Raw genomic sequence first — 15,112 nt, 5'->3', positions numbered from 1 at the left:
TCCTGTGTGCAGCGTGTGATATTGTGGCTGTCGTTTGTGTTTAAAAACTAAAAACAACAGATATACTGTAGCGCCTAAGCCTAACGCAGTAGCCTTCGGCCGTGCGTCTGCTGCTGTGCGAGGTCCCACGGTTGCGTGAAGGCTCAGAACAAGCTGTCGCTGTACGATTCTAACCACCGCCTCTTACGAAATGTGAAGCTTTTCAGCAGGAATGTCAGGGAAAGTCTGGACATGTACAGTGCAGTACACAGGCACAGTACATACATTGTACAAAAGTTGAATTAATAAATGTTAGTTATTTTTTAAAGAAGGAATTTTAGAGTTAATTAGCAATAAAGAAAAAACATGTAATAAAAAAAGTTAAATTAATAAAAATAAAATATTTATTTCTGTTACATTACATTAAAAATATGCCACTTTTGTATATAATATATCCATCCATCCATATATCCTAACCACTCAGACACATTTTTAATTCATTAAAATTGTACATATTAAGTGCAATGGGCCGTACGGTGGCCAAGCGGTTAGCATGGCAATCGGGAAGTTCTGACTCTGTGTGGAGTTTGCATGTTCTCCCCGTGCGTGCGTGGGTTTTCTCCGGGTACTCCGGTTTCCTCCCACATTCCAAAAACATGCATGTTAGGTTAATTGGTGACTCTAAATTGTCCATGGGTGTCAATGGTTGACTATATGTGCCCTGCGATTGGCTGGTGAGCAGTCCAGGGTGTACCCCGCCTCTCGCCGGAGTCAACTGGGATAGGCTCCAGCATACCCCCGTAACCCTAGTGAGGATAAGCGGCATAGAGAATGGATGGATATATATTAAGTACAATTAATTTGTAGTTATTTTTGTAAATATCTGTATAATATATGCATTCATGCCTATGTGTCCAGGCTTTAGGGGTCACTCTGTAGGGCAGGGCTATTCAACTAAACTATTCTGGGGGGCACATTTCTCCCTTCAGTATCAGCTTTTTTGTGTGTTTTTAGACACCTTATAAGCACATACCACAACTGACTTGGTCGTGCACACTTACATGGAACCGAGGGTCCAAGTTCCCCACAACATAGAGTGCTCTGCAGTTTTTGAGAACCTATTCCAAAATATCTCGTCGAAAGATCCTCTTTATGACAGCGCTCTCGTGTCTTTATGAAACTGCTGCAAAAATATCAGTCTCTCCCAAAAGATTTTAACTGAAATCGCGGGTCGGTCTGGTGTCATCCCCGGCACGGATTTGGCCCGCGGGCCGCCAGTTGAACAGCCCAGCTGTAGGGCTTATTTGCATGAAACCTGTGCTGTATTAATGGTGTGACTTGCCATTTACAATATAGAGTTATTCAGTGTCGAGTGGGAGTGTTATATGTGGCGTTTACGTGGGGGAAAGAAGTTTCCTACCCTGATCAGCTGCCAAAGAAGGAATAGTGTCGTACGAGCGATGAAGCAACATTGGCTTCACGAGGAGACCTCTGTGTAACTGTGATTCTGTGCACTGTGATTGTTGAGTACACATCCAACATGGAAGTAGACAATTAAAAACTATATGCAAACTAGAGTTTTGTTATGTTATATCTTGTCCAAACCATATCCGAACTATATCCGCCTTAATGTGACAATATGATGGTGAGTACTTTTGTCTTTAAAATCATGCCCACATTGTTAATATATAAACCAATATTATATATAACAATTAAAGTAATGGTTTGTCTCAGGTGTATCCAATCTTACCTTTATGCATTCCCACACAGTATCAGCATTTGGGATCAAATATGAGGTGAAAGGAAAAAGGGGAAAAATACAGTACAGTAGTCTAACATAAACGTGCAAAACTATAGGATTTTTTACGGAAATAATGGCTCATATTTCCAAAATTTATTTTCATAAAATTCAATGTAATTATTTACACCTGGTGGCAGCTTGGGGGTTCAGGACCCTTGCCTTACGGCATGCTTGGGGATACGATGTGCTCCTTTACAAATAGGAAAATACTGTAAGAACGCCGCTTTTAAAGAATTGTCTTCTTTATTTTATAATGTAAGACTATAATGTCTAAATCAACAAATGTAACTGTAGAATGAAATCGACTGGTATCGTTTATACCCTGTATCAAATTATTGTTTTTAAAATACATCGGTTTTGAATCGCATCGTAACCCATGTATGTAGACGTGTATCAAATCGTCTATCACAAAGATCCCTAAATAATTCCACACCGCAGACATGCTGAGCTTGTTGTGTATGGAGCATGTCTAAAACACATAATATACCAGATCATTAATAGTAACACAAAAATAACATTTGTAGTCACAAAGCAGCATCGAAATCCTGTTCGGTCTTGCCGAGGAAGCTGCACAACAAGAAAAGTATGTTTTTGGTTTTTTTTTATCGACAGAGATGGAACTTTATTTCAGTACAGTGCTGCCAACATTCATATGCAAAAGTGAGGTCGGTGTACACAAAGACGGGGTCGACCGTGACCCAAACTTTGGTTCTCTCTGCTCGTACGCACAGAGGAAAGGCAGTGTGTTCGTTCGAGGGAACAATAACAATGTAAGAATGGTGAGAACTCTACAATCAGTCATTTGCAGGCAAAAAACACTAAGTGGAAAAACATTGTAGTGTCGTGGGGATCTCCAAAGACTCAAACACAACCCTTAGACTGGATCATTGAATCGATGCACAAATAATAAAAAGCAAACAGTTGCAAAATACACCCTGACTACGCATAGAATTTCTCAGCTTCGTCAAAAAGAATTACAAGTCAAATTTGGACTTACATTTGAATCGATGATGGTGCTTGGGGTGAAACGGTACATGGATACAGTTTTTTCGGTTCGGTAAAGAAAAACACAAGGTCGTGGTAAGTGAATTGCCGCGATGTAGGATTTCTTATTTATACTTGGAAGATTTTTGCAGTTAGATAATAGAAAACCTGTTATTTAAATAGAGCCCTCTGGACATGAAATAACACCCCTATACTCACCTCTACACTGGTATTACCCAATATAGTAGACATAATAACAGAAAATAAGACTTGTACTTGTGTGTGTTGCTGTAAATGTGTTTCAGTGCCGGGGGGGCAGGGGTGGGTCGTACAGGAACTAAGGTAGGGGATTCAGAGTTGAGCTTTAGGTTGACATGGGTTACAGCCGCAACAGTAGCCCGTGTTGGGGATTATTGTGCCTGTTGTGAGATCATTCAAACCTACAATAAAAGCGTGTTCCCGCGATCAAGTCTGGTGCAGCATAACATTACATCACCATAACATCTTTGAATACCTCTTCTGAATGCCCTTACATTTGTATTTTACATCATTTAGACACTTTTACGCCTGAAAATGCTTCATTTAGGCAACAAAAAATGCGTAAAATTTGCATAAATGTGCATATTTTTGACTAATAGAAACAGCATGATTTATCAATTGCTATATTACAGTATGAAGCCACAAAATTCAAAGCGCAAAGTGGCGAGGGATTGCCGTAATCAGAGCCCTCAAGATAGCCTTTTTCAAAAAAGCGAAATAAGTGAAAGCACGAATCGCTCTTCTCAAAGAGCAGCAGGTGCTGCTGTGGGCCCATCTAAAAGCACTCGTAAAGAAGCAACAGATAAAAGTTGATTAGTAGTTCTAAACACGTTTGTTTGCTTTTCATGTTTTTTACTCTCTTTTTGTCTCTCCCACGAGGTTATCCCTCTCTCCTACAGCGTCTATTTCAATTCAACGCATGTGCATCATGGCCTGCAGCCGCAGGGGAAGAATGAAAAAGCACGGTGTATCTGCAGAGCAGTGGGTTGCCGACCCCTGGCTGACACAAAGGCTAGGCAGGTTTTTGTTTTGCATTTTGCTTTTTTTTTAACTGTACCCAAAATGAACCGAACAGAGACAATGGTGTACCGTTACACCCCTACTAGATACTGACACTTTATGCCAACCGCTGCATTTGAGAACGTGATCCCTTACTTGAGCAACAAATTAGAACATCTTCCATCATCCTTCCTGCATGAAATGTTAGCAAAGAGAACCCGTAGAACCCTGGACTGTGGCATCCGATATCACACGAAGCAGCCATTTAATGATTGACAACAGATACAAAATTTTGTACGTGGTAAAAACCAATGACATTCAAACGGCAACACCCTTCCAGAAAAATGGATTCTTCTTGCACATTTGAAATGTTTTTGTTTTTTTGGGTAGCAACCATGTCAAAGCTCACCCAATCAGCCACACAAGTTCTGGGTTCCTGATCCTCTGAGGTCATTCTTGGAGACAGAATCCAAAGGCGGTGCTTGCTCCCTGATTGTGGTCCGCAAGGCCACGTGGTTCTACAAAACCCACAACCCGAAAAACCAACCAAATGGAAGGCTGCCCGCCTCCAAAGTCTCACCGCCCTGCGACGCGTTGGATTTTAACGTCACCTTCCGTGCGGGCGACACTTCCGTCTGGCTGTCTCCGTTCAGCAGCATGGCGACTCACTCGAGTCCGAAAGTGCTGGTTTCCTCCACGGCCGTCTGCATCTTCTCGTACAGCACAGAAAAGGACGGGTAGGGGGGCAGGTCCAAACGGTTGAAGCACGTGTGAGCTCTGTGGAGAGACCGAATGGAAAGACCTGAGGACACCATTTTTCTGTTCTTGGTGTGAAAATAACAAGCAGATTATGACACTGAGTAAAACTAACACTAAATGAAAACATTATTTTTCATCTAAGAAATCTGAATTTAGACTGAACATCCCCTTTTTAAATACAGTGGAATCCGTTGAAAGTCGACAACCTGTCAATGCCGACCAAACAAAGGACTACCATAAAAAGTGGTCTTTCAATACTCATTTTCCACACAGTATTTTATATTCATGTTTACCTGGGCAGGGACGTCACCTTGCCCCACTTTTCCACACAGAACCGCCGAGGTCCATTGCTTCCCCGCAGAGACGCAAAGCCCTCGTAGGGAATACTGGACGTACCGGTGACAAACTTAAAAAAACAAAAAAAAAGTGGTTTTAGTGTGCAGCAACCTTCATAACGCAGTTGTGGGCGTGTCCGTTCTTACCTGCAGAAGCCGAAGTCTTTGCTCGTTGTTGAATCTCTCCACTGCCGCCCAGAACCACCTGATGACTATATGGTTGTCATGGTAACCTAAACAACAAACGTCAAAAACACGGTTGTTTTCAATGTTCTCTTGCCGACTGATGGAGATAAGCTGGTTATTGCTTTTGTGACTTACAGTATTATGGTAACTTAGTGAAGTAATACAGTCAAACCTGTCTTAGCGGCCACCTTTATAGAACAGCCACCTCCCCAGCAGCCACTGAAAAATCCCCCCCAGCATATTTACATGTTATAGACCCTGTGTGGAGCAGTCACCTGTCCAACGCGGCCAGCGGCCACCCATTTTGTCTCCCTTGGTCAATATCTTACTGCATATAGCGGCCAAATTACCAACTCAAGTAGAAGCTTCATGCACGAAAAAGTTTCGTTTTTCAATCAATGACGCCGTCGTGTGTAGACTTTGATTACTGAGTCCTAGCTCAGTCACAATCATTCACAAGATCCACACAAACTGTCAGTTGTTCCACATAAAAAAGCCGTCTTCTTTTGAGCTTGCTATTTCCTGGTCAAACATGTAACTTTAAGAGCATTTGCACCAAAACATTACCGCAAAGTAGGCTGGGAACAGGACGTGCTCCCAGCGACGCTACAATAAAAAAAAACATACGCAAGCGTGCATGCGGCAGCGGGAGCAAAACTGAGTTGGGTTGTACTTAATTCAAGTATTTTAGAATGTACTCGCGTTATTTTTGATCAATCCTCATCCACAAATCCATCAAAGTCCTCATCTTCTGTATTCGACACAAACAAAGCCGTCTTCTTTTCCGTTCGCTACTAGTCTGTTAACTTGTCAGTGTTATTCAGCTCCGAAGCAAAGAAGGAAACTTCTCCTGTTGCTTCTGCCAACTTTATTTCTTCAACGCGGCCACCAGACAGCAGCTCAGAACACACACACATCTCTCAGCATCATCTCTCCTTCCTGCTTGCCCACAAGGCAAAGGTTAAACAAGCCCCACTACATAGCTGTCCAGCCAATGCCTGTAAGAAATGACACCGTTTATTTCCTGGTGTGCACTGGTCAATACTGTAATGCCGCTTGTTGTGGGGAAGGAGAGACTCACGTCACCGATGCACTTTAATGGCTTTATTAACAGCGGAGAACACTGCAGGACTTTACATCCACGCCAACATAAACACACTTCCCAACTCTCTCGAAACTCACAGCTAGCACTGAGCCTAGCTCTCCTGCTCGGGACGCCCACCGTCACTTCCCGTCACTTCCTGATGAACTAAAGCAGTAATGACACTCTGCCGTATAAAAAGTAAAATATTAAAAACAAGCGTAAGACATTACTAGCGCAGCTTTGTTCTGTGGGTCGTGGATATATTCTATCAGTTATTATTAAGCCTCTAGCTTCCTTTTAGTAAGTAAAAACCTTGGCTATGATTGCACTACATTGTCATGTAGACCTACAAAGTACACTTGGAAGAACAAGAGGTGAATAAATGTATTGCAACTGATGTGAAACTGATGAGGGGTAGGATTAAATAAGCTTTGCTTCTTCCTACTCCTTTTTGGACATGCAAAATTGTGAATTGTACTATGTGATGTGCTACTGTTTGACTCATGCATGTTCAGGATTAAAACCATGAACCATGATAATAACAAGCCTAGTAGTGCTGTACAACTTTTATCCGCAGTCCGCAGTGCCCTCTACTGGCCAACATTATTATTCCCCCCCCCCCCCCTTTTTTTTCCTCTACTGGTCAACATTCAAACTGGACGCCAACCTGTCTATAGAGGCCACCTGTCTATAGCGGCCACTTTTACAGACTCCCTCTAGTGGCCGCTATAGACAAGTTTGACTGTATTTTGCTAAAGATTTCAGAATGCTGTGCTGCTTTTTTTTTTAACTCATTTTTGTAACTCATAAAATAATGACCTTTAGTCCTCATAAAAATACAACTTCTTTTTTTGAAATATAAAATGAATAAAATAAATGTTTTTTTGGGGGAAAATGTATTTAAAAAAAAAATCAAATATTATTTTCTTCTAACTTTTCTCCCACAATTGTACTTTTATTTCATATTACATAAATACTATTTCATCTTTTACAATACTTTTTTTTCCTAAAAAAATAAGCAACTTTTTTCTCATAAATATGTAAATATAGCTTTTTATTTTAAAAAGATTTTTTAAAGTGAAAATACAACTTTTTATCAAGAGTTATATAACTTTTCCTGAAAACTTAAAAAGAATATGTAATTTTTCCGGAAAATATATTAATTGTATTGAAATATAGCTTTTTTTCCCTCCAAAAATGACATTTTTCCGGGTCGCGGGGGCAGCAGTCTCAGTAGGGAAGCCCAGACTTCCTGGTCCCCGGCCACCTCCTTCAGCTCCACCGGGAGGACACCAAGGCGTTCCCAGGCCAGCTGTGAGACATATTCCCTCCAGCCTGTCCTAGGTCTGCCCCGGGGCCTTCTCCCGGACACCTCACGAGGGAGGCGTCCGGGAGGCATCCGGACTACATGCTCGAGCCACCTCAACTGGCTCCTCTCGATGTGAAGGAGCAGCGGCTCTACTCTGAGCTGCTCCCGGATGACTGAGCTCCTCACCCTATCTTTTGGGGTGAGTCCAGCCACCCTACGAAGGAAACTCATTTCAGCCGCTTACCCAAATATGTAAGTTTAACCACATAGTACAATGATTTTCCTCCTTTTCAATGAGTCCCTATAGTCCTTAGTAGAGACGCAACATTGCTTACGTGTCCATTCTTGAGGGACACCCTGTACATGCAATTGCATTATTGCCCCATTAGCGTGTGTTCTGTTCTGTACTCGCCTCCTCTGTATTCCGTATTGTTCCTCCAGTCAGACAAGTCAATCTCTGCCGTCCCCGCCATCACCAGCTCCAGCTCCCTGGCGTCAAACACAGACACCGAGCGTGCGTCCACCACCTGGCCACCCGCACAAATGCCAAATAGGAAAATGTTGCAGTACAGCCAATGAGGGTTTTCTTTTATACGGATTCAAACGAGCGTCTCTTTCACCTCGTAAAAGCCTCTGACCAAACTTTCTGTCTGCTGCACCACGCCGCGTTCGATCCTCCACTTCACCATCCGCTCGATGTACTCCTTCTTGTTCTTCTCCGTGACGGGGATGTTGGCGCCGCCAGCCTTCAGCTCTCGCTCTGTGATCTGCAGTAGAACACAATCGTGATCCTTATGAGATGGACGGTGTTGGAAAACTGGAATGGACTACAAATGGACTTGGAATCTGACCTGTCCAAAAACTTCTTCATTGACAGTGAAGGTGAGGTCCAGCATCTCCTCGATGTCGTTGTCCTTCATCCACTGAAGGGACTGATGAAACTCCTCATCCAGATACTCCAGGTCGCTCAGCTCGCATGGACTGCACACGGAAAAACACCAGACATGGGAGTGGGAATGTTGAATGGTTCATCTCGTGTGTGCGTGCGTACATGCGCAGTAAGCCTTTGTAGAAGGGTCTGGTGAAGAAGGCATCCAGAAGGTACTGGTGGATCAGAGCCAAACCCAGGATGCGACCGCTGAACCGGAACCTAAACGTGCACAGAAAAAAACAGAAAACTGGCTCTTGGCAGTGTTTGCTAGATATGGAGTGGCATGACGTGACATGGAATGTTGATGTCATTGTTGGCTTTACAGTGGAACGTCTGAAGTCAAGACACCATTAAGGTCTTTCATTTGGTATTCTGGAGACAAAAAGTTACCCAAACCTTTGTGGAGTTTCAACAACTCTAATGCATGGCGTCAAGCGAGACCTCCATTTTTACACTGAAAGCCACGTCATGGGATCCGATGGCCAATGTTTAATTGTTTAATTTATTTTTAAAATGTTCAGAAGGTCAATAAAAACAAGCTGCAGGCGGCAAATGGCTCCCGAGGCGCACTTTTAACACCCCTCATTCTGCTTTTATGCAAATTTTTCAACTTTTGCTTTTTTTTTTTTAGTTTTCATATTTAACTGTATTTTAAGAATGTTCCAACAAAAACAAGCTACAGTTGAACTTTTTTAGTTGTAAAAAAGAAAAAAAAACCCTGCACTGCACTTTGGCCACAGTTCATTTTGGCTTTTTTTTTTTTTTTTTGGCATTTTTCAACTTTGCTGTTGTCTTTTTTTTGTATATTTGTGTAATTTTATTTCTTCAATGTGCCGATAATAAAATAAAACTACTCGTTCAGCCTATTTGCTCGTTTTTATTATTATTATTTTTTTTAGTTTTCAGTATTTTTTTTTTAGTTTTTTAGTTTTAGTATTTTAAGAATGTTCCTAAGGCCAATAAAAGCAAGCTACAGGCTGTGAATGGCCCCTGAGCCCCACTTGGGACACCCCTCAGAATGCCATTTTGTTCTTTTTTTTTTTGTTGTTGTTTTCGTTTTCTTGTGTTGTTTTTTTTAACTTTCTTGTTTAATTTCTAAAATGTTCCCCAGGTCAATAAAAATCAAGCTGCCAGCTAAAAATGGCACCTAAGCTGCACTTTGGTCACCGCTCATTATGACTTTTTGCTCTTTTTTTCAACTTTTTCGGTTGTTTTTTTGTTTTATTATTTAATTTTATTTTTCTATGAGTTTAACTGTATTTTAAGAATGTTCCAAGGGTCAATAAAAACAAGCTGTGGACCACAAATACCCTCCCGGCAGCACTTTGGACGCCCCTCAGTATGCATTATTTTATTTTATTTTTTTTGTTGTGTTATTTTCTTATCCTTCTTGTTAAATTTTATTTGTATAATGTTCTGTAGGCCAATGAAAAACATGCTGCCAGCCAAAAATGGCTGTCGAGCCGCACTCTGGACACCCTTGATTCTGTGTTTTTGCTCTTTTTTCCCAACTTTTGCTGTTTTTTTTTTCTCACCTTTTTTAATTTACTTGAATTCTATTTTCAGGATTGTGCCGACCAATTAAAAAAAAATACACCACACTTTGGACACTCTTCATTATTTGTTTTTTTTACTGTTATTTTCATCTTTTGCTGCTGTTTTTTTTCTTATTTTTTTAAATTTTTCCATTCATGTTACTTCTGTCCTGCTGTTTACAACAATTTCCATGACTATGTGTGTTATTTCCAGTCTTTCGAGTTGTGCAAGACGGTGCCTGTGATTAAGTTCTTGCGAGAAGACTGAACGCATTGATTAAATGACCCCTCTTTATTACGCACACAATTGCGGATGAGCGAGTGTGCTGCGGGTTTTGACTTTTGGATTATTTTGAGTCATTGTATTCTATTATGAAATGTGTCAGTTATGAGTACAGTTGTCAGGTACAATTAGTTATAATTACAGTCATAATTAGCCATCACATTACAGTCACTCTGCATGTTTGTATGTGCGTGCGCATGGAATCGTGCCGGGCCAGTGTGGAGTATATGTGTGTGTGTGTGTGTGTGTGTGTGTGAGAGAGCTCACCATTCATGGTGATTGTCCACAAAGGAGGACATTGGGCTGATCTGGACTGTATACGTGTCGTTGGCGGAATATTCAAACAGACCATAGTAAGGATTGAAGAGTTCTCTGGAGACCAGGAAGAAGAACTCTCTCGAAGGTCCGCTATAGTCCAATCTGCAACACACACACATACGTCTTACAAACATCCAAATGCTTCCCCTGTGTCCGCTTGCCGACTCACCCTTCCTCGCCCACAAAGCTGACGTAGAGCTTGCTACGCTGCAGGTCTTTGCGGGAGTAGCACGTGATCTGATTGAAGGCGTCCTCCAGCAGGTGGTCGCGGCGAATGATCAACCTGGCACATGCAGGCAGTTGGCGTGAGACCATGGTGAATCGTTTGAGGCACTCACTTAGTCACGGATGAAACTTACTTTAACTTCCCTGGTCCCTGGCCGTAGCCTTTGGTCTCTAGCTTCCTGTAGAAATTGCGCAGTTTTGCCTCAAAGTCTCTCTTGTACGGCGCTGGAGCTCTAGCATTTGCTCTCTGAGTACCTACAAGAAGGACAAAGAGGCATTGAGGCTTCTTCATCAGTTCTTAGACTTATTCATTTGCACATTACAGACTTTAATACTCTGCATTTTGTACATTTTGTACATAGGTGCTAAAACCAGTCCAATGTAGGTCAATATACAGTATACTTTATAAATATATGGCTTTATAAAGGTCAATTCTAAACGTTATACACCAGATCAATTAAAATGTATTAACTCTTATTAGTCTTTGATGCGGCAAATGCAGGCAAAGGGTGGTGTAGACACACAGCAATTTGCGTCAAAAAACTGCAGGCTTCAAACTGCGTACTTGTTTTTAAATGGTGAAAATCTGTCAAGTAAAACGAGATTAATGATCAAATAATGTTCACCATGATTTTGTCGCTGTGCCGTCACGTTATTTCTCATTTGTAAGCACTTTCAAAGCAAAAGTAAACATGCAATGAAACATAACTGTGAAACTGTCAAGTAAAACCAGATTTATGCTCACCAATATTCACCATGATTTTGTCATTGTGTCCCCACATTATTTCTCATTTGTAAGTGCTTTCAAAGCAAAAGTAAACAGGCAATGAAACATGACTTTGTACGAGTCTTTAAATGGTGAAAATCAGTCAAGTAAAACCTGATCAATAATGTTCCCCATGATTTTGTCACTGTGTCGTCACATTATTTATCATTTGTTAGCGCTTTCAAAGCAAAAGTAAACCAGCAGAGTCTTTAAATGGTGAAACTCAAGTCAGGTCAAACCAGATTTATGATCGCTAATGTTCATCATGATTTTGTCATTGCGCCGCCACATTGGTTCTCATTTCTAAGTGCTTTCAAGCAAAAGTAAACAAGCAATGAAACATGACTGCGAATGAGTCATTAAATGGTGAAGCTCGGTCAAGTCAAACCAGATTTATGATCAATAAGATTCACCATGATTTTGTCTATGTGTTGCCATTGGTAACCGCTTTCAAAGCAAAAGTAAACCGGCAACCACCTTCCTACTGGTAGAAAAAAGCTCGTCATCATTCAAAGCATGAACAGTTATTTGGTTGCAGAGGGAGCAGGGGAAAGGTGAGTCAACAGTGCTATCAATTGGCCAAATGACACCAAGATATACATTCAGCTTTCTTGAGGTGGACAAAAACATTACATTAGTGTACACTATGAAGCTAAACGGTTCACTATGAGACAGTACAATGCACAAAATTCTTGGATCTGCATTTTGATAATAATGGCCCAAGGTGAATGCGCACAGTGATCCTCTTTTATTTGGTTATCAATTCCTTTAGCTCAGTGTAGCATACAGATTCTTCTTCTGTCAAGGAAAAGGATAGTCGAAGTGAAAATTGAAGTGAAATTAGATATTGTGAAATGATCAGAGAGTGGACCCCAATCACAAGTTAATGCTTTCAGACAAGACATTACCGGGTGAGTTCTGCGGGGAGGACACGGGAGAGCCCCGAGGTGACTGGCAGTAGCTGGGGTGCAGTAAGGCGTGAGGAGGCACGTAGGACATAACTTCATCCTCAAACAGACTGCAGGAGTAGAGAAGGAAAAAAACAAGTGAACTATGGTGCGGATGTGACTGCCATGTGCCTCGTGGAAGACCACCTCACCTGAGCAACATCACTAGGTCAGCGTCTCCGGACAACCGTGCCAATCCTGATGCTCCGTCTGTGCGGATCAGCTGGACCTTCTCCCTGTTGGCATGGCAACATTAAGACACACCACATTAACTTATTTGGACCTTCTTGCGAAATGATTAATTCATCTGGACAGACAAGACATTTTAGCTGCTCCTAATAGACAGGCACCCGCGAACCCTGACCCCACAAACACACACACACACACACACACTCTCCAAAATATAAAAGTGTTCCAAAATACTGTGTTATACAGTTAAGTAGTTTTACAATTTTAATGTGTAATACAAATTTTCTTATTTTGAAATTATTTTATGAATTACAATACATTTTAAATTTAGGTTAGCTTTTTGACAATTACAATATTATAAAAAAGATAATTATTAAATGCATTATTCGTCCAGCTCCTCCCGGCAGATCCTGAGGCGTTCCCAGGCCAGTTGGGAGACATAGTCTCTCCAACGTGTCCTGGGTCTTCCCTGAGGCCTTCTACTTGCCCTGAACACCTCCCCAGGGAGGCGTCCGGGAGACATCCTGACCAGATGCCCAAACCACCTCATCTGGCTCCACTCCCAGATGACAGTGCTTCTCACCTTATCTCTCAGGGAGAGCCCATCCACCCTACGGAGAAAACTCATTTTGGCCGCTTGTACCCATGATCGTGTCCTTTTGGCCAGTACCCAAAGCTGATGACCATAGGTGAGGGAAGGAGCGTACAATAGATCGACCGGTAAATTGAGAGCTTTGCCTTTTAGCTCAGCTTTCTCTTCACCACAATGGACTGATTTAGAGTCCGCATCACTGCAGACGGCGCACCAATTCGCCTGTCGATCTCGCGTTCCATCCTTCCCTCACTAGTGAACAAGACCCTGAGGTACCTAAACTCCTCCACCTAGGGCAGGAGCTCATCCCCGACCCGGAGATGGCACACCACCATTTTCCGGGCGAGAACCATGGACTCTGACTTGGAGGTGCTAATTCTCATCCCAGCCACTTCACACTCGGCTACGAACCGATCCAGTGAAAGTTCACGGCTCGATGAAGCGAGCAGGACCACATCATCTGCAAAAAGCAGAGCCTCAATCCTGCAGTCACCAAACCGGAACCGTTCAACACCCTGGCTGTGCCTAGAAATTCTGTCCATAAAAAAAATGAACAGAATCGGTGACAAGGAGCAGCCGTGGCGGAGTCCAACCCTCACTGGAAACGAGTCTGACTTATTACCGGCAATGCAAACCAAACTCTGACACCAGTCATACAGGGAACGAGCAGCCTGAATTAGCTGGTCCGATACCCCATACACAAAACACATGTAGACTGGTTGGGTAAACTCCCGTGCACCCTCAAGGGCCCTGATGAGAGTGTAGAGCTGGTCCACAGTTCCACGACCAGGACGAAAACCACACTGCTCCTCCTGAATCTGAGATTCAACTATCCGGCGGATCCTTGTCTCCAGAACCTCTGAATAGATCTTAGCACGGAGGCTGAGGAGTGTGATCCCACGATAGTTGGAACGGGGGACCGCAACTCCAGCCTGCCAATCCAGAGGTACTGACCCTGATTGTCCACGTGATGCTGCAGAGTCGTGTCAACCAAGACACGCCCACAGCATCCAGGGCCTTAAGAAACTTTGGGCGGATCTCATCCACCCCCAGCTTCTTCTGGAGTCCCATGAGCCAAAAAGGCCCAATAGAACTCCTTCAGCTTGACAGCATCCCTCACCACTGGTGTCCACTAACGGGTTCTGGGATTACCGCCATGACAGGCACTTTACGGCCACAGCTCCGATCAGTTGCCTCGACAATGGAGGCACGGAACATGGCCCATTCGGACTCCATCTCCGCCGCCTCCCTTGGAACATGGTCGGAGGTGGGAGTTGAAACTCGTTCCCAGCAGACCCTCACAATACGTTTGGGCCTGCCAGGTCTGACCAGCATCCTCCCCCACCATCGGAGCCAAATCACCAACAGGTGGTGATCGGTTGACAGCTCCGCCCCTTTCTTCACCTGAGTGTCCGAAAAATATGGCCGCAACTCCAATGATACGACCACAAAGTGGTTGAAATGCGGCCTAGGTTGTCCTGGTGCCAACTGCACATGTGGACACCCTTTATGCTTGAACATAGTGTTTGTTATTGACAATCCGTGACGACCAATAACAAAGCACTGCTCGGGTTCAGATTAGGGGACCGTTCCTCCCAATCACGCCTCTCCAGGTCTCACTGTCGCTGCCAACGTGAGCGTTGAAGTTCCCCAGCAGAACAAGGGAAACCCCTAAGGGAGCACTCTCCAGTACTTCCTCTAGAGCAGGGGTCTCAAACTCGCGGCCCATGACTGGACATCAAAGAGTAGTGTAACTGCAGCCCGCAACATCCGGGCAAGCTCAGTGTTACATACTTAGAGGGGCAAGTAAACACCAACACTGAACTAACAGTGGTGTTATCACATGGATGT

At 43.0% G+C, this 15,112-nt stretch overlaps 1 protein-coding gene across 4 annotated transcripts in view; it reads right to left on the bottom strand.

The window, feature by feature from the left end:
- Positions 1-741: 741 nt before the first annotated feature.
- hecw2b (HECT, C2 and WW domain containing E3 ubiquitin protein ligase 2b) overlaps positions 742-15,112 on the bottom strand; it is a 46,164-nt gene continuing 31,793 nt past the window's right edge. For 2 of the 4 annotated variants that reach the window (XM_054795993.1, XM_054795904.1), the window contains exons 20-31: positions 12,633-12,716; positions 12,442-12,551; positions 10,902-11,022; positions 10,712-10,825; positions 10,492-10,644; positions 8,527-8,625; positions 8,327-8,456; positions 8,096-8,242; positions 7,888-8,002; positions 5,044-5,129; positions 4,855-4,967; positions 744-4,579 (exon numbers count right to left, since the gene is read on the bottom strand). In XM_054795993.1, the coding sequence (XP_054651968.1) occupies positions 4,468-4,579; positions 4,855-4,967; positions 5,044-5,129; positions 7,888-8,002; positions 8,096-8,242; positions 8,327-8,456; positions 8,527-8,625; positions 10,492-10,644; positions 10,712-10,825; positions 10,902-11,022; positions 12,442-12,551; positions 12,633-12,716 (1,384 nt within the window). In that variant the 3' untranslated portion in view covers positions 744-4,467. Of the gene's footprint in view, positions 4,580-4,854; positions 4,968-5,043; positions 5,130-7,887; positions 8,003-8,095; positions 8,243-8,326; positions 8,457-8,526; positions 8,626-10,491; positions 10,645-10,711; positions 10,826-10,901; positions 11,023-12,441; positions 12,552-12,632; positions 12,717-15,112 lie in introns of all 4 variants that reach the window. The other 2 variants (XM_054796075.1, XM_054796166.1) reach the window with 2 other exon arrangements.

This window comes from Dunckerocampus dactyliophorus, chromosome 1 (genome assembly GCF_027744805.1).
Source record: "Dunckerocampus dactyliophorus isolate RoL2022-P2 chromosome 1, RoL_Ddac_1.1, whole genome shotgun sequence".
In the NCBI taxonomy this organism is placed as follows: Eukaryota; Metazoa; Chordata; class Actinopteri; order Syngnathiformes; family Syngnathidae; genus Dunckerocampus; species Dunckerocampus dactyliophorus.
The sequence above is the reverse complement of the archived record's forward strand: the minus strand, read 5'-3'. Positions and strand labels throughout refer to the sequence as shown.